This window comes from Clinocottus analis, unplaced genomic scaffold (genome assembly GCF_023055335.1).
Source record: "Clinocottus analis isolate CAN_PGR_092001 unplaced genomic scaffold, fCliAna1.0.p SCAF_10, whole genome shotgun sequence".
NCBI lineage: Eukaryota > Metazoa > Chordata > Actinopteri > Perciformes > Cottidae > Clinocottus > Clinocottus analis.
The window spans coordinates 8,428,269-8,444,319 of NW_027175821.1; the positions used below are offsets into that span (position 1 = coordinate 8,428,269).

Here is a 16,051-nt window from a genome sequence, read left to right on the forward strand (position 1 = left end):
TGATGTGATGAGTTTTGAGTTCTGGAGCGAAGGTGTTTCACATTTTGACCTCCTCAAAAGAGCAGACGTTCCTCGTATAAATAGTAGCACAGTGGTGGTAGGAGTATTGTTGTTGTTGTTGTTGTTGTTGTTGTTGTTGTTGTTGTTGTTTGTGACCACTAGGAGGTGCTACACTGCCACAAACTCTTCAATGCAGTGCAGCGGTGAAACTTGTCAATATATCAAGGGACATTCTGCCAGAGTGAATTATTGTCATCCATATTAGTAGAAAAGTTGATTTACGTTCAGACATTCATTCATTAATTTTATAAATAGGTTACCACAAAGAAATCAGCACATTGGACCATGAAGCACTGAGTTATCAAAGTTTAGAATAGAGAGATATTGTGTAATAAATATGATTTTCATCTATAAATATGTAGAACTTTCAGTTCTATTTTAATGAATATAAGGCATCATAACTTTTTCACACTGTGTTATTTATTGCTATGTATTTTTACATTTAAGCTGGGAGTTCTTTGCACACAAATAAAGAAGTGTCACTACTGGTCAAATTATGTTTCGGTATTCAAAACTAAATTTACTTCATAATGTATTACTGGCACCGTGCAAATCACGAATCTTTTTTGTTCTTTCAAGAGTTTTAAATAAAGCTTTTACATAATGACATTTTCAAACTGAAAAGTTATATGGAGAACAAAGTAATGCAGAAGTTTTCTATTTGAAAAACACACCTCCTTATTTATTCATGAGTGATACAAGATAAGATACATCATACAGTATATACAAAATCTACACATTAAAATATTAAAAGAGATAATAACAATACAAATATTTACCTTTTCTTTTCATAAAAACCTTTCTAAAAAAACATCTTATTATAAAATAGGCCGGCTTCTTTAGGCTATTTCCAAGCCTCACGTCAGGTATTAGGTGTTTCTTGTGAAAGGTGATATTTATAAATCGGGGTGTGAGGTTATTTTGAAAGAGCTGTATGTGCCAAGCATGTATAGGTTCCCTGTGTAAACGAATCCCTGTGTGCCCGTAAAAGTATGCACAATGTGCAAGGACTCTGTTGTGATTATGGTGCGCTACTATCAGTGTACAGATTCAATGCATATGTTGATGACGAATAAACCATAAGAAATCTCAAAAAGGTCTTTGAGGTGACACATTTCTTATTCATCTTCCCCTCAATTTTTCTATTCTGCATCCATGACAATTGATGAAAACTCACACTTTATCAGAACATTTAAAGTGTTAACATGAATTAACTGCCCAACCTCCTGTTACACTCAGGCTTCACAATCCCTTTATTGTCATTACAATACATCCAGAGTAGGGTACACTCCAATACTAACTGGCTGCACAGGAAAGGCAGCAGGTCTTTAATTTCCACAATTTGACTGTGACAAACCCAAAATATCCATTGCATTATCAGCAACATGTATCAGTTCCCAGCAGTGAGTCCCAGTGCTGAATACTCTGGCAGTATCTGTGTTGTGCACCCGGTGAGTTACTGGAGTCTCATGCAGCTGTGTGATACGCATTCAGCCTGTTCCTCCAGCTCCGGGCACGGGACGCCAGCGTTGGCCGGCCGCAAAAGGATGTAACGTGTGCGGTGGCGGACACCACCTCTGGAGCAGGGACCAAGACACAAACCCCAGGATGACCAGAGAGACACTTCACAGTCCAACGGTGTCGCTGAATCGAGAAGAAAGAGGTGCGAGAAGAATACAGTACGAAAGAGAAAAAGGCAAAGAGTTAAGAAGTACTAATCTCTGCATAAATAAGGGCTGTTTGAATATTACTATGTGTTTTTTTATTATAAGCTGTGTAGAACTGTTTAGGGAAGATCATATTATAACTTTCATGTAATACAAATCTATGAAATAGCATTTGGGATGGCTTTTTGTCTGTGCTCCTGCAGTCATTTAAAACCATCATCATTAACTTCCAGGTGACATGTTTATGTATCACGGATGTACGGGAACTTACCAGAGAAGCGCTGGGGATTGATCGAGTTTGGCAGGATATGATTGGACATAAGGATTTGACGGTCAGATGATCTGCTCTGCTGAGTGATCCTTATGCTGGCAATCGGTGGAAGCTCCTTTAAACGTGGATAGCAGAAGGAGTTGGCTGGATGGTTCGGCAACTCAGATGTGATCTGAGCAAGTCAGCAAAGAACTGTCAGGCAAAATTCATCAGGAGAGCCGATTCTCAACACAATTTCAAATACACAATAATCCACTTTAAACCCATGCTGGGAAAGGATAGCTGGTCTACTATGTAAGAGAGGCCCTCTTTACTCAAATCACTTCAGGTCAGGCATGAGGGCCACCAAGTAATCATTTGTGCAGACAGCTAAGAATGGCGACCCATTCCCACACTGGTAACCTATTTTAAGTATAAGGTGAGGACCTTGCTTTGCCTCACCATGGAGGGAATGACTAAATGAAGTCAACGTATGAACCGATGATAGTTTTTGTACCTGTGAACGTTGTGAGACCTCACCTTTGTGATGTTTTCTTGGGGGCTTGTGGGGAAGTTAGGAGAAGAGAAAGTGAATCCACTGTCGGTCCCTGCATCATAAGGGTGGAGGTCAATGGTCACTTCCTGTTTCCACTGGCTGCCCTCACAGAGGTTTATGCTGTCCACACCAACAAACCAGTCAGGGCTGGGTATAATCTTCACCATCAAGGACAACTGTCGGTCAGAGAAAGAGAGAAGGCTGTTAGATGAAGCGTTAATGTCCAAGAGGAACATTTATTTTACAGTGAAGAGAGACAATAAACAGAGAATAAATGATTTAGATGAAAGAAATACACAGATAATGTACTTTAGTTCACCTAAATTACTTCATAAGTCAATGAAGAATGAATCAATCGATGGCAAGCATAATACAACTAATTGGGTAGCATGGCCGTTAAGTGCTTTAAAATGATCAGGCAGGTTGTCTTTGTGGCCAAGCGAGAGGCGTGGCTTTAGGAATGTAATGTCTGTTCGCTATCACTCCGGACTGAAATATCTTAACAATTAGTGGATGTATTGCTATGACATTCGTATGTCAACATATATGTTCTTCTCCAAATTTATTACGCTGATGATCCCTCAACTTTTCATCCAGGTTCATGGCCGAACATCGGCATGTGAACACTGCCAAAGTACAGCCTCACAAAGCTGCAAGTTACCAGGTATTTATACGGGTTACAAGTTGGTATTGTTTTCATCTTGTGAGTGTGTGGGTGTATCATCATGGCAAATGGAGGTCGTGGAGACATTGGCTGTAATAGGAACTACCACAGAAACAGAAGAGGGTTTGAGTTCTTTGCCAGGTGTTTGCGTTTCTGTCTCTCTGTGGACAGATTTTGTCACTGCGACAGCATCACAACAGTGTAAATGCGGTCAGAAAGTTATCTTGACAGGTGTGTAGTTGGGAGCAAAGTGAAGATGGGTGTGGTCCAAGTAATAGGAATAGGAAGTGTTGCCCTTCGCCCAATTTGACTTTGCGGCTGGTGTGATATCATCACAAGATGGTCTCTTGTTACTTTATTTTTCTTTCTTCATATGTTTTTTTTTCCCTTAAGATTGTTTCATCTGTGTTGCTGTGTAAATATTGTTTTTGAACTGATGAGCTAATTTAGTTTTCTTGTCTTTATTGACTTTGTCAAATTGTAACTGCAAAATTAAGCTATAAAGAAAATGCTGTGATATGCAATCAAAGCACAGCTGTGGTTATTATTCTGGCTCCAGTCAAAGGTCTAACTGCAGCACTCGGGATAAGTAGAAAAGTAGTGGAAAAATCATTAAAGTAAAAAACAACGTCAACTGGTCTTCAAGTAATGTACCTCACCGCAGTATTATGTGTTATGCTGCCCCTGTCTGTTGATATCTGTTGTTTGTAGAATGTATTAAGTTAACGGTAAGGAAATGAGCTTGTAAGATACATACACACACACACACTAATGATGTCAGGATTTATAAACTGTGTAACTTATAAATGCAGGCACAAGAGACTGTGTGCACTGCGCATACATGCACCCACTCAGTTTCCTGTGCAGGGTTAGACAGTGTCTCCTCTGTGATGGATGTTTCCTGAGAGCTAGTGACCTCATACAGGAAGTGGCCTGGGGGTCAGCACACGCTGAGGTGGCAGAAGACCAGAAAACAGCACATTTAAAAAAAAAAAAAAACGCCTCATTCACTTGAGGTAGGATGGGTGGGCTTGGAAAGCTTTGGACAGCTTGGAATGGGTGGCCTGGAGTCAAACAGAGAGCGTTGGATAGAAGAGTGCTGGAACAAACTTCAAACCAGTTCGCCAGGAGCAAAAGACCACTCGGGACAGGAGACAGGCAGGTAGTGTCAGTATGACACATGGGGTCTGTTTCTTGCCTTTGACGCACGGCAGAAGAAACCAAATCAGAAGCAGCTCTGTTGCTTTTTAGAATCATCCACTGATCCCCTCCTTCCTTCCTTCCTCCCGCCCCCTCTCCTAACATCCCTCCCTCCTCTTGTCCTTTCAGGCTCCTTTCAAACAGCGGTTTTTCCAAGAAGTCCCGTCCTGCTATATCCATTGGGCCACTCGGCGAGCATGTCGACTCAGGGGTATCCCACGTCAGTGGCTTGATCAGTCCATGTTGGTTTCAATACACAGGCCAGGAAGTATCTCTAGAGCAAGGACAGTTTTATCCTTTTCACTTTTTTTTCATCACAGCTAATCTTCTGCGTTGTCCTGGAGAGACCTTAAAAACAGGCACTCAGTCCAGTCGCACTAGCACTTTAATGCTCAGTTGTTGTTGTCATATTTTCCTATTGGTGCCACTGATACGGATACTTTAAGAGTAATGGCAGTTGGTTCCTGAGTGGTACTTACTTGCCAGGATCTGTCTGCTTTGAATTACACGTTTAACAGCAATCGCAGAAGGCTCATGAATATGGAGATAGGAATCATTTGTGTTTGGGATTTTTGGGGCATTGCGTATGAATGTTTTGGTTTGTGGGCAAGACAAAAAGCATGGGATTTATGTGAGAGAGGGAGAGAGGGAGAGGGGAAGGGGGGGGGGGGAGAGAGAGGGAGAGAGGGAGAGACTGATAGAAAAGCAGAATAGCAGATGAAGCCGTTAACACGTTCACATCAGTCAGTCTGTCATTGTCACGTTCAAAACACACACAATACTCATAACCTGCTTATTTTTGCACTCTGTCCACCGATCTAAAAACAGATGGACCAATTTAAAAGCAGGCACAGACATCATGCACCTAGATGAAAAGCTGTTAAGCTGCTGTCCATGACAAGTACTTACCAAAGATGCCCTCCGACAGGGTTGTTTATGATTTTTAAGGGCCCCCGGGTTCAGGCAGTGGAATAACCAATAAACAAATGTAGGTCACCAGACTTTCATGCAGGCCCACACCTATTTCTAAAAACTCCAGTGAATGTCTACCTTTCCTCTGCTCCGTTTTATCCCATGTTCATCAGGTACATATTCTTAATATATAAAGGAATAGTTCATCCATCCATCCATTATCTTAACCGCTTATCCTCATTAGGGTCGCGGGGCGCTGGAGCCGATCCCAGCTGTCAAAGGGCGAATAGTTCATTTCTAGTTTAAATCTGAATGGTATGAGACTTTTTTCCACAGTGCCATAACTCATGCCTACCTCAAATCCTTTGCCTTTGTTGAAGCCCAAGGACCAAATTTAGCGAGTCTGACCATGACCTTTTCCCCCGGACTTACTCACTATTCCGCAGCAGTGGTACCCTGTAGTCCAGTAACGATACACTTTGTACCGTAGTTGGACATAGAGAATGCAACCCAGAAGTCCACATTTCTCAGCAAATTTATCAACCTTAAATATGAGATAATAGGAGACCTTAGTCGTTCCCAGAAAGTGACTGTGCCAGGAAAACAGATAGTCCAGCACATAACGCGACATCATGGAATTTTACTTCAACAACCAAGATATAACATATTAATTAGTCATCATTAGAGGTGCTGGTTGGCAGATTCTGTTGCTGCTGTACAAAGCCATACTATCTGCTTTCCCGTTTCCACTCTTAATGCAAGGCTCAGCTAACCGGCTGCTCGCCATACTTCACACACACATAAGTGATCTCAAGCGTTTCATCTAACTCTCGGAAAAAAAAAAGTGGAAAAATGTGTTCCCCAAATTGTCAAGCTATTTATTTTGCTAAACTTAATCTCAGGCCCGTAACCCCGAGTTTGAGAGTTCAGTTGGACAGGCAGCAGACAGAGTGCAGACCGCGAAGGATGGTTGGGGTGTTTGTGGCTGCATGGCTTCAGCACTTGGGCTAAACATAGTCTGATTGGATCGTGGAAAGAAGTGTGTTTGGTCGGAGCGGACGGACGACGTCATGGGGAGGCCCAGGTCACCAGATGACTGAGTAGGTTTAGTCAGACATAGTGACTTACTGTGTCTGAGCATGTGTTTGATTTTGTGAATGAGTACTGGTTCTACTTAAGTTTTATTTCTGCTTACCAGGGAGCCCCGGGGCTGCATGAGCAACTCCGTGGAGCTGTGCCCAATGCCGTTAGGGATGCCGGCTGTTCGGTACATGGCGCCAACCGCGCGTCTCTTCCTAGCCTCCTTGGCCTCCTTCATCAGCTCCACCGTCACCCCGATCTCGGAAAAGCTCTTTACCCCTGCACTAGCTGGAGTACCAAGCTCCCACAGCCGAAAATGGCGATTATGGCTGACCGCTTAAGGGAGAACGAGGAGAAGACAGGAGTAAGATGCTTATTCACTGGAATGCATATCAATGTCAATGAAGTACCACAGAGCCTCAGCCAGACGGTGAGATCATTTCCACGGTGGAGCATGTATGTAGTATTTCTTCGGCTGCCGCCTACATCCTGCAATTGAACAGACAATTCTGAAGAAATGGCCCGCATGCATTGGCATTATTGCACTTTAACAGTTACATCTTTTCTCCTTTGAATCACTGATACACAGATGTAAGCTGACAATAGATAGGTTAGGAGTTTACCTTCATTACGTTTTCACCACCTTCTGGACCACAGACATTTGCTTAAAATTTTGATATTTAGTTTGGGTTATCTTTGAAACTGGTTGAGAATCCAGAGAATGATTTAGGTTGAACTGTTAGCACCGCAGGTTCTGGAGCGCCACATTGAAACCCACACAGCCACTTGCCTGGGCCAGTGGTTTTAAGGGCAGATTAAGGTTAGCCAGAAACACGCTGACAAATGCTCTGATGGTTCTGCCTTACCTCACTTTTCAGAGCTGTGTACAGGCACACATACACAACCATGCAGTTGTACTTAAACGCTCTTGACACATGTATTAACACACACATTGCACTGAGCCACACACACAACCTGCCCAGCACACTTCACACACTATCTTGTTTCTCTACAAACTGCCATTACTTACGCACTTAATTGCATTTCCATCCTAACAAATTTCCCACAAGCATCAGGACCTTGAAACTCGATAACACGTCACGTTTAGGCCCCACCAAGAAGTTAAAGCCCACCTAAATTGCTTGCGTTTATTTTTGTTTTGAGCCATGACGAACTCCATTCCCTCTTTCCTCTGGCAGTGTCCTTGGTTCCTCACCCCCAGGTCTCCACAGTTAAGTGACACACAACCATTGCCCTCGACAGGTTATGCTTTTCTTTGTGCTGTGATAACCTCCATTTCCAACATTTATTATGTCCCTTACCAGCAGACTGTCAGCCCATTGAGGCCGCTGTGTTTTTCTGGTCAATTTGTTCCCATGCCTTGAGGGGAGGGGACACGCGTTAAAAGCCATTGTGGGTGATCAGAATCTCCGGTGCCTGTCTCTATACGGAGTTAGTAGCACATCATCCTCTGGCAGAGCAGCAGGGCACCATTGGAAGAACGGGAAACCAGACAAAGCCACGGCCGCCGCAGACAGTGATGCACGAGAGCAGTCCAGCATACACACACACATACACACATACAAGCACACAAATGTACAAACATCTGCCAACCATCCCATGCTCCATGGCTTGGGGATACAAAAGCAGAATAAAGGGGCCTGAATTGCTTCTTCTTTTCCTCCTCCTGGCTCTGAGGTAAGCGGTCAGACACCACCACACCCCAACTATCATCACCCACCTTCACCCGCCCTGAAACCACTACTCCAGTGTTTACCGCCAACACTGTGGTAAACCAACAGAAATGTGGGAATAAATAGAGAAATATAAAGATATGGCCGGACAGAAGTTGAAGAAAACCCCATCTGGTAGCATTTAGACTGTCTTTCTTATTGCTCTATTAACATCACTCTACCCCGTGTATGTGTCTGTGTGCATACGTGGATACTGACAATGAGGAACTAGACCTCTGACACATGATGGGGAGCCAAACATCTGTCTTTAGTTGAAGATCAGTGTCTCTTCATCTCACTGTGGTCACCATCTCTGTCCAAGCTCTGTGACCTCTTTCTCACAGAAACAATGCATGGGTAAATTTTGACTTACGGTGGACAAGTCTGAAATAACCGTCAAAATTCAATGGATTACCAGGCGTAAAACTTTCCATAAGAAATAGCAGATTTTTGAATAACCAACTTCCTTGGCTGTCTTTCTCACCTATGAGCTTGGACCACTGTGCAGGGGGCCGGAACAGCGGATACTGCTTGGGGAACGCCTGTGGGCTCCAGTGACCTGTAAAGACCAGTATGTAGGAAGCCGGACCCTTGGCTGTGCAGTCTGTCCCATTGAGTGGCCGCAAAGGCCCAGCAAAAGTGAGACAAAGCTTCAAAAGTACAACGAGTAGCTGCTGCAGCCAACCACAGGTCAGGTGATCTGATGACATCATCTGAAAGAAATGGAGAAATGAAAAATGGTTGGGAAAGAGTTTCCTTTAATACCATTAAACATGTGGAATATTCTATAATCAAAAGCTGCTGAAAAGGTCTGTCAGAAGCACGGTTGGCTTGTAACCATTGTCTATCAGCAAGCAAATGAAAGGATCTTAACATGAACATTAAGGAAACCAAACCCAGACAATCATGGAAAATCACTAAGGGGGAAATTCCACACTCTCAGATCCACTTTACCAAAGAACAAAAATGATTAAAGCTATTATTGACACCGGCGGCTTTGAATGAAAAATAAGCTGAGATTCCCCTGTGTGTTGGTCCACAGACGATCTATGGCTACACGGCAAAATAGGTCATGTAATGTCTGCCATAGCATCGCTGTTGTTTTATTCTAGGCCAGGGACGACGTCTCTGATCCTGTCTGCTCTGCTGCTCTACTGACCTCACCGCCTGACCATCCACTGACCACCGGCGGCTGACTCATAATCTCACTCTATTAAGAGAGGCAGAAGGGGGGATGGCACCTGCATTATAAGAACACATTTCAGTTCAGTTTTTGCTTGAAGACGTTGCTGCAGGAGATGAAGGTAAATCATGGCCATGCTACTTATCCCCTCCAGAGAGGAGACGCGTGGCATGGTCATGATTATTATTAATTAGCATTACCTCTGAACACGCATCCTTTAATCTCAAACTCCTCTTCAACCTCTACCCCCGTATTATCATCCCTCCTGTGCTCTCCAGCAATTGAACCAGGCAGGCGATTCGTTTGTGTGGGAGAATCTTTGAAGGCGCCGCAACAAATGCTCCATTGTTAATTTATTCCAGACTTGTTTTTGAGGCTGTATTCAAAATGTGAGCTGTAAAATATCCATGGAAACAACCAGAAGTAATTTGGCATCGGGGTGACACAGTTTTATTGATTCTATAAAAAATAATTTCGCATGAATTAAATACGTGACGTGACGTATGGAAGTGATGTGTCTACCAAATTTGCAGGTCTCCCACTTACTTTTTAAAATACTTTTGGTCAAAAAGGCACTCCAAAAATGATGTTTGACCATCTTCGTATTACCTTGGCAAATGTATTAACTCTAAGGTGAACGTTTGTGATAAGGCCGACACATTTCTCTGTGTTTGTGTGTCACAGAGCGGGAGCATGATGTTTCGTGGCTGCAGCCTTGTGTGGCGTTTCTATGGGTTACTACACTATAACTAAACCCCCAAGCAGCTGCAGAATGCAGACAGTTAAATTTGGGCACACAATAACACACATGTGCGCGCAAACACACCCACACGTGCACACACACCCACACAGCGTACGCACATAACAATCATGTCCAGCTGCACATTGTCCCTGAAGTCTATTTTCAGAGGTCAGATAATATTAGTCTTCCAATGTAGCCGCAAAACTCCGACCATTTTCTGACTGCAGCCTTATATGTCACAGAGTGTTTTATCAATTCCCTGTCTCCATTAAATGTATATTAACCACTGTACAGTTTTAACTGCCAGCCATAAAAATACCTTGAGTATAGAGACACAGAGCCCAGCTTTGATCTCACTGCTCAGTCATCGGATCATCTCAATGGCTTCAACAGCGCTGCTCTGCAGGAGGCGGATAGATCCGGGTTGTAATGCTTATTCATGCAACTAGTTCTGTTTCTTCTGCTCTTTTTGTATTCGTGAGCTTGGGTTAATGGAAGTTCACCGCATGGAGCCGGAGGTTTTTCACATCAGTACGTGATCTTAACTGCTGCTGTGCCGTCTGCTCCGTTAACTAAGTTTTCGGATAGAAAATGAGGTCAGCCCTGTTGCAAAGTTGACTTTGTTTACACACACATTCCAGACAAGGAGGATGGGTGTGTTAAGCTGTCAATACACAGCACACACTGAACACATGATCTTCCTCAAAATGATTGCTTTCTGATATACTGTGCGGCCTGTTAATGGCCGCCATAACAATCATTCGTCAGATAACCCTAATCTACTTTGGTTCAGTGAACCCTTGGACCACCCCTCTGAACTTGTCACACTGACACTATAACACACGAAAGAGACATTTCTTGAATTCCCACACTGACACACTGAACTTTATCAGCACACACAGGGACCAGCTGATGTCTGCAGGCGCATCCAGTAATATTGAAATATTGTATGGCATTTATGGATGCATAGAGAGGCAGACACTTATTTTCCATGGATATGAAGTTTACACTCTCACACATACATGCAGTCCCGCCACACAGACCTGCTCTCATCAGTCAACATAGACCGACACACGCAGCAGTTTTTTAGGCACAAGCCACAATAAAACTAGGGGATGTGGCGCGGAGCCAAATATGGCGGCTGCCTCCCCATGGGCACCTTCACTGTGTAATTACAGCAGACTCATGCAGAGATAATACACACATTTGTCTTAGCTCATATACACAGGCATGCCGGTATGCACGCACAAGCACAGATTTGTGCACACAGCAGGAGGTATGTTCATTTTTAACAAGGGGATGGCGGGGAGGTAATTTGTTGTTTTCACTAAGATTTTTCCAAAAAAATCTTTAGTTGAGGAAGTGGTGAATTTTGGGGATGTCGGCTGAGAAAAGAAATGCATCCCTCTGTTTTGAATGAGCGTCTTCACCTTCATGCATACATAGGCAGACATGCATCACAACAGGGGGTTGGAAACTGGACTTTTCCCTGTACGAGGGGAAACTCGTGACCTTGTAGGCAGCAGTTCAAAAAGAGAAAAGTAAGGAGGGCATGCAGATTTTGGTTGACCTGAATTACTTAACTATAGCCATAGATTCAGCAGGAAGACCGGTGTGGATGGACAGAGCTGGTATATACATTACCTGTATATTGCATAGAAATAGCACCATTGAAGGTGAAGCGGCTGCCGATGCAAATGTACAAAAGTCCATGAAGATGAAATGTGAATTCAGGGGCAGTAGATTTGTGTTTAAAAAAAAAACATTGCAAAGGATGCAATGAGAACAAACAAGGCGTACAATCAAAAGGTGAAACATATATTCATCCTTTAAGGGACAATCTTGTGGTACTTTCCATTTACTTTTTTTTTTTTTTTTTACTGACAACTTTACTTACTTGTTACTTTACAAAAACATGTATTATATTTCTGAAACATGATGCTGCTGTGTGTTTTTTAACCACTCATATACAATAAGTTAAACTGTCTCCTCCTTGAACTGCTGCTAGACTTCAAATGTTGCTTACATGGGAAAGCATCAGTCATAATAACCCCATAACTTAGGTCAATATATTAACAGTATAATAATATAACGATCGAAAATCTTGCACTCTGCAGAAATTGCAACTTTTACTTTTGATACGTTTATGTATATTTTTCCAGCAATAGTTACATAACACACTTTACAAATTGTATACTTAACTTCTATTTCTGATGGAATACTTTTGCAATGTGGTATTACTTACATAAGGAATCTGAACATTTCTGCACTGCTTGCGTTTAATAAAAAAAGAAGTTATGTTAAACAGGTTAAGGCACAAGCGCAGAGGGTCTTCTCTATCTAAAAACACTCTCCCACTTGCATGTGGGCTCTCAGACTGCTGAGTGGAGAATGAACGGAGTCTTAGTGTGTGTCCTACCTGTGTCATTGACGGAGAGAGAAGCTGCAGCAGAATCACACTGTTGGGATCTCACAGAGGATACAGCTCTCCAAGCTGCCGTCTCGTGCAGCCTTATCAGCCTTTATCCCTCTATCTTCCGTCTTTATCTCCTTTCTCTCCTCCTCCCTTCGCTCTCTCGCTCTCATTGTATCTCCTCATATTACCTCTCTTTTTCTCGCTGCCTCTCGCTTTCTCCTCCCCCTCCTCTTTTCTCCCCCTACCTCTCCTTGTATGGAAAGGCAGTTAACAGCCTCACTCCTCTCTTCCACTGTCCCTCTCTTCTCTCCCTCTATCTTTCGCCTTTCTTTCTCTCTCCAGTCTTTGAGTGGCTGTGTAAACTCAGCAACCTCATTGCTGACAAGGTAATCAACACCACATTGGCCTCGCTTAACATTCACCACTCAGCATTGTGTATTTTCTTACCCCTGTTTTTCTGAGCGCGCTGTCAGACGTGTATGGTCTTGGTTGCTGAATAATGGCAGTAAAATAAAGAGAAATGAGAAATAGGGCTTACGCACAGACATGCAACCTGGATAACAGACGAGTGGCGTCTGGACAGAAGCACAGGCATTTATTTCTGCAGTTCGTTTACTGATTGGACATTGCAGAGGATCAAGGATTTATTTAATGGTTGCCGTCTTTTTCCGTTTCCAAATATTTCTGACCTGTGCCAGATCCAGCTGTGATCTCAGCCGAGGAACCCTGTTTCCCTTGGTCAGTGTGTGTGTGTGTGTGTGTGTGTGTGTGTGTGTGTGTCAGAGCTGTGTGGTCACCAGTTCCCACAGCTGGTACACACATGGACAACCAGGGAGGTTTCTGTTACTGGGTGCCGCTCACTTATCAATATGTCAAGGCTCAGATGGGAGTGTGTGCGTGTGCGTTCATGTGTGTGTGTGTGTGTGTGTGTGTGTGTGTGTGTGTGTGTGTGTGAGAGAGAGGGTGAAATCTATAGGAACTTTTCTCATTTATTATCCATTGCTATGACGCAAACAACAAAGCAGTCAAATATTGCACAGAACAATCTACTTCAGGTCATGGCTGTGATGTAACGCAGCGCAGCGAGCCCAAAGATCTGCACAATCCAGTCGACCTGGCTAACATCAGCCACAACCAAAAGACAACTCTGCCAACCTTTCAATCGGCTCAGCCACGTCACTGTATGGCTGTGAGCCTTCCAGAAATCAGGGGAGACGAAATGAGCGGGAAGAAGAGCAGTGGGGTTAGATGTGGATCAGGTAACAATTTGGACTTTGTCCTGCAGTCATAAACAATCAAAAAAACAATTAAACCCATTTGTTCCTCTCCATTTCTTTCCTCTGTCTTCATCTCCAAAACAGTTATTCAGTCCTTTCATCCGTCTGTCTTTCTGGAAAGTAGGTTATTGGAAAAACCCAGACTTCCCTGCTGCTGCCCACTGATTAATGACAGTGAGCTCAGTGTCCAGATTGACTCATTAATGTGAAACATCATTGACGCACTGTCAGATACAGGTGTGCGTTTGTGTGAGCGCAGGGTACATAAACCAAACCGCGAATAATCCGAACTGGCATACGTCAAAGGACATTGGGACCCACTCAAGTCCCTGCCAGCCTGTGCGGGAATTGATGAAAACACACAGTTTTTACAGTTCAACCAGTCTCTTCAGCATATGCACACGCACGCAGCCTTGCATGAGGAAACCAGATACAGCAGTGCAAATCTCCAAGATAGCTGAAGGTTTTCTTCCTGTCAACCACGTGCTCACGTCAATGTCACTCGAGCCAAGTGAGTGAAGCAATGAGAGGAAAACCTTGAGCTAATCACAGAGCGTTGAGGCCGGGGCCATGCGCACTCCAGCGTTGAGGCTTCACCACAGCGAACCCTCTCGTCCCCTCAGACAGACAGACACTGAAAGGCTTTTCAAAGGATGAGATGACAAGGAAATAAACAAGATAACTTGCCTTTTATTGTAATTCAATCGGAGTTCTGGTCAAATGAAGATGCACTGCAGTATCTTTTTAAAAGGAGCACAAACCTGCTGCAGTCCGCCGGTGACGCAACATGTGAATCATTCATTGGCTGGAATAATATTCTATTATTACAAACACAACCAAATATTTATCCACTCTGCTTTGGAGTTGGTGGAACGATCTTTCCAAGTAGGATAGGTCGTCTTGAGACTAATCCATCACACAGACATGTATGTACCAACTCTCTCTCTCTCATACACACACACACCATTTTACTTTGTTGATGTTCTCATCTTCTGACCTCAGTGAAGTGATCTTTCATGACCTTTGACCCACTTTGAGTCGTTTTCTTCTTTTTTTTAATGACCCACTCACTCAAACCAATGCAGGTTACCGAAGCAGGAGGACCCATCTTAAAGAGCAGTTTACTGACGTTATCGACCCAGCAGCAGCACAGGAACCGGTACTCCCATTTGGCCGGTCTCACCAGTGTGTTTCCAGACCTGATGGAAGCTGAGGCTTCCAAGTCTCCCTCCTCCGTATCCTTCTCTTGTGCTAAACAAACAAATTAAAAAGAAATCTGGCTGCACAGCAGGGGGCTGACAGGGTTAATGTACGACACTGGGAGAGGTGTCTGATGCTCCACTACACTTTTTTTTTTAACAATCTCATGTAGGACTCTGAAAGCAATGAGTGTGTTTGAAGTGTCAGTGATTCAGGTCTGTTAAAATATTCCTTGCACCCCGGGCCTCTTTCAACTACACATACTATACACATGTTGTTATGCAATATACATATACACACACATATGTATATACTGTGACAATAGTTTAGCAGCACTATCATAAGGGCAGAGTTGTGTCCACTAAATGTCCAACAACACTAATAACATTCCCTTCAGCTTCACTTTGTGTTGGAGCTATTTAGCATTTGATTACCAACAAGATAAACACTAGCATTTACAAGTAAGCATGGCTGTAGCCTTGAGTCTTGTTGGGAGGACAGTGGTCTGTATGAAAAGCTCATTCATAATCACCCACAACATAGATATAAACAAAGAAGTAATCAGAGTAAATTACCTCCATTAAAGGGGAACATCAACATATCACAGTCTGTTTACAGGTCACGGGCAATACCACTGCATATGTGGGGAAAAAAAAAAAAGTACAAAACTTTTTGTGGTTTCAGAGGGAGCTGTGCCTCATGTGATGTCACCAGAGTCCACATGTGTTGGGTTGAAGACTACAAGTTTGAGTGTGTGAAGTTCGAAAGAAGTAAGCTTTCCAAACCTCGGGAGCTCACGACTCATCTCGGCTCAAGGCCGCATAGAACGAGTATAACACGCCCACAGTCTCTGCAGGTAATTGAGTTGCATTATGGGTAATGTAGGTGCCTGGTTTTGACAAGAGAAGACCAATGGATAGATTTAAAAAGTATATCTCTGGTTCTGCTGCTTTGCTTGTGATTGGTTGTTTTAACTTTCCATCACGGGTCTGACCATGTTATTGCTAAACTCTTTCACTAACTAGTCTTTACTCTTAACATTTGTGACATTCGCATTGACAGTTTCTTTGACAAAATTTAAAGCGCCACCAATTATCATTGGTTGTATAAT

General features: G+C 43.2%; 1 protein-coding gene across 1 annotated transcript; it reads right to left on the minus strand.

Annotated features, from left to right (window-relative positions):
- Window positions 1–758: 758 nt before the first annotated feature.
- spon2a (spondin 2a, extracellular matrix protein) lies at window positions 759–12,586 on the minus strand. Its single transcript, XM_068585947.1, has 6 exons — window positions 12,467–12,586; window positions 8,607–8,835; window positions 6,505–6,725; window positions 2,518–2,709; window positions 1,999–2,170; window positions 759–1,704 (listed from the first exon to the last, which is right to left on the minus strand). The coding sequence occupies exons 1-6, from the start codon at window positions 12,473–12,475 to the stop codon at window positions 1,517–1,519; spliced, it is 1,011 nt and encodes a 336-aa protein (XP_068442048.1). The 5' UTR covers window positions 12,476–12,586; the 3' UTR covers window positions 759–1,516.
- Window positions 12,587–16,051: the final 3,465 nt, after the last annotated feature.

Bases quoted from the DNA above. Each gene is read 5' to 3' on its own strand.
- spon2a (XM_068585947.1), bottom strand. The intron at 2,710-6,504 runs GTAAGCAGAAAT...TCTGACCGACAG, and splicing joins TGCAGCCCCGGGGCTCCCTG to TTGTCCTTGATGGTGAAGAT. The intron at 1,705-1,998 runs GTAAGTTCCCGT...TTCTCGATTCAG, and splicing joins CAATCCCCAGCGCTTCTCTG to CGACACCGTTGGACTGTGAA.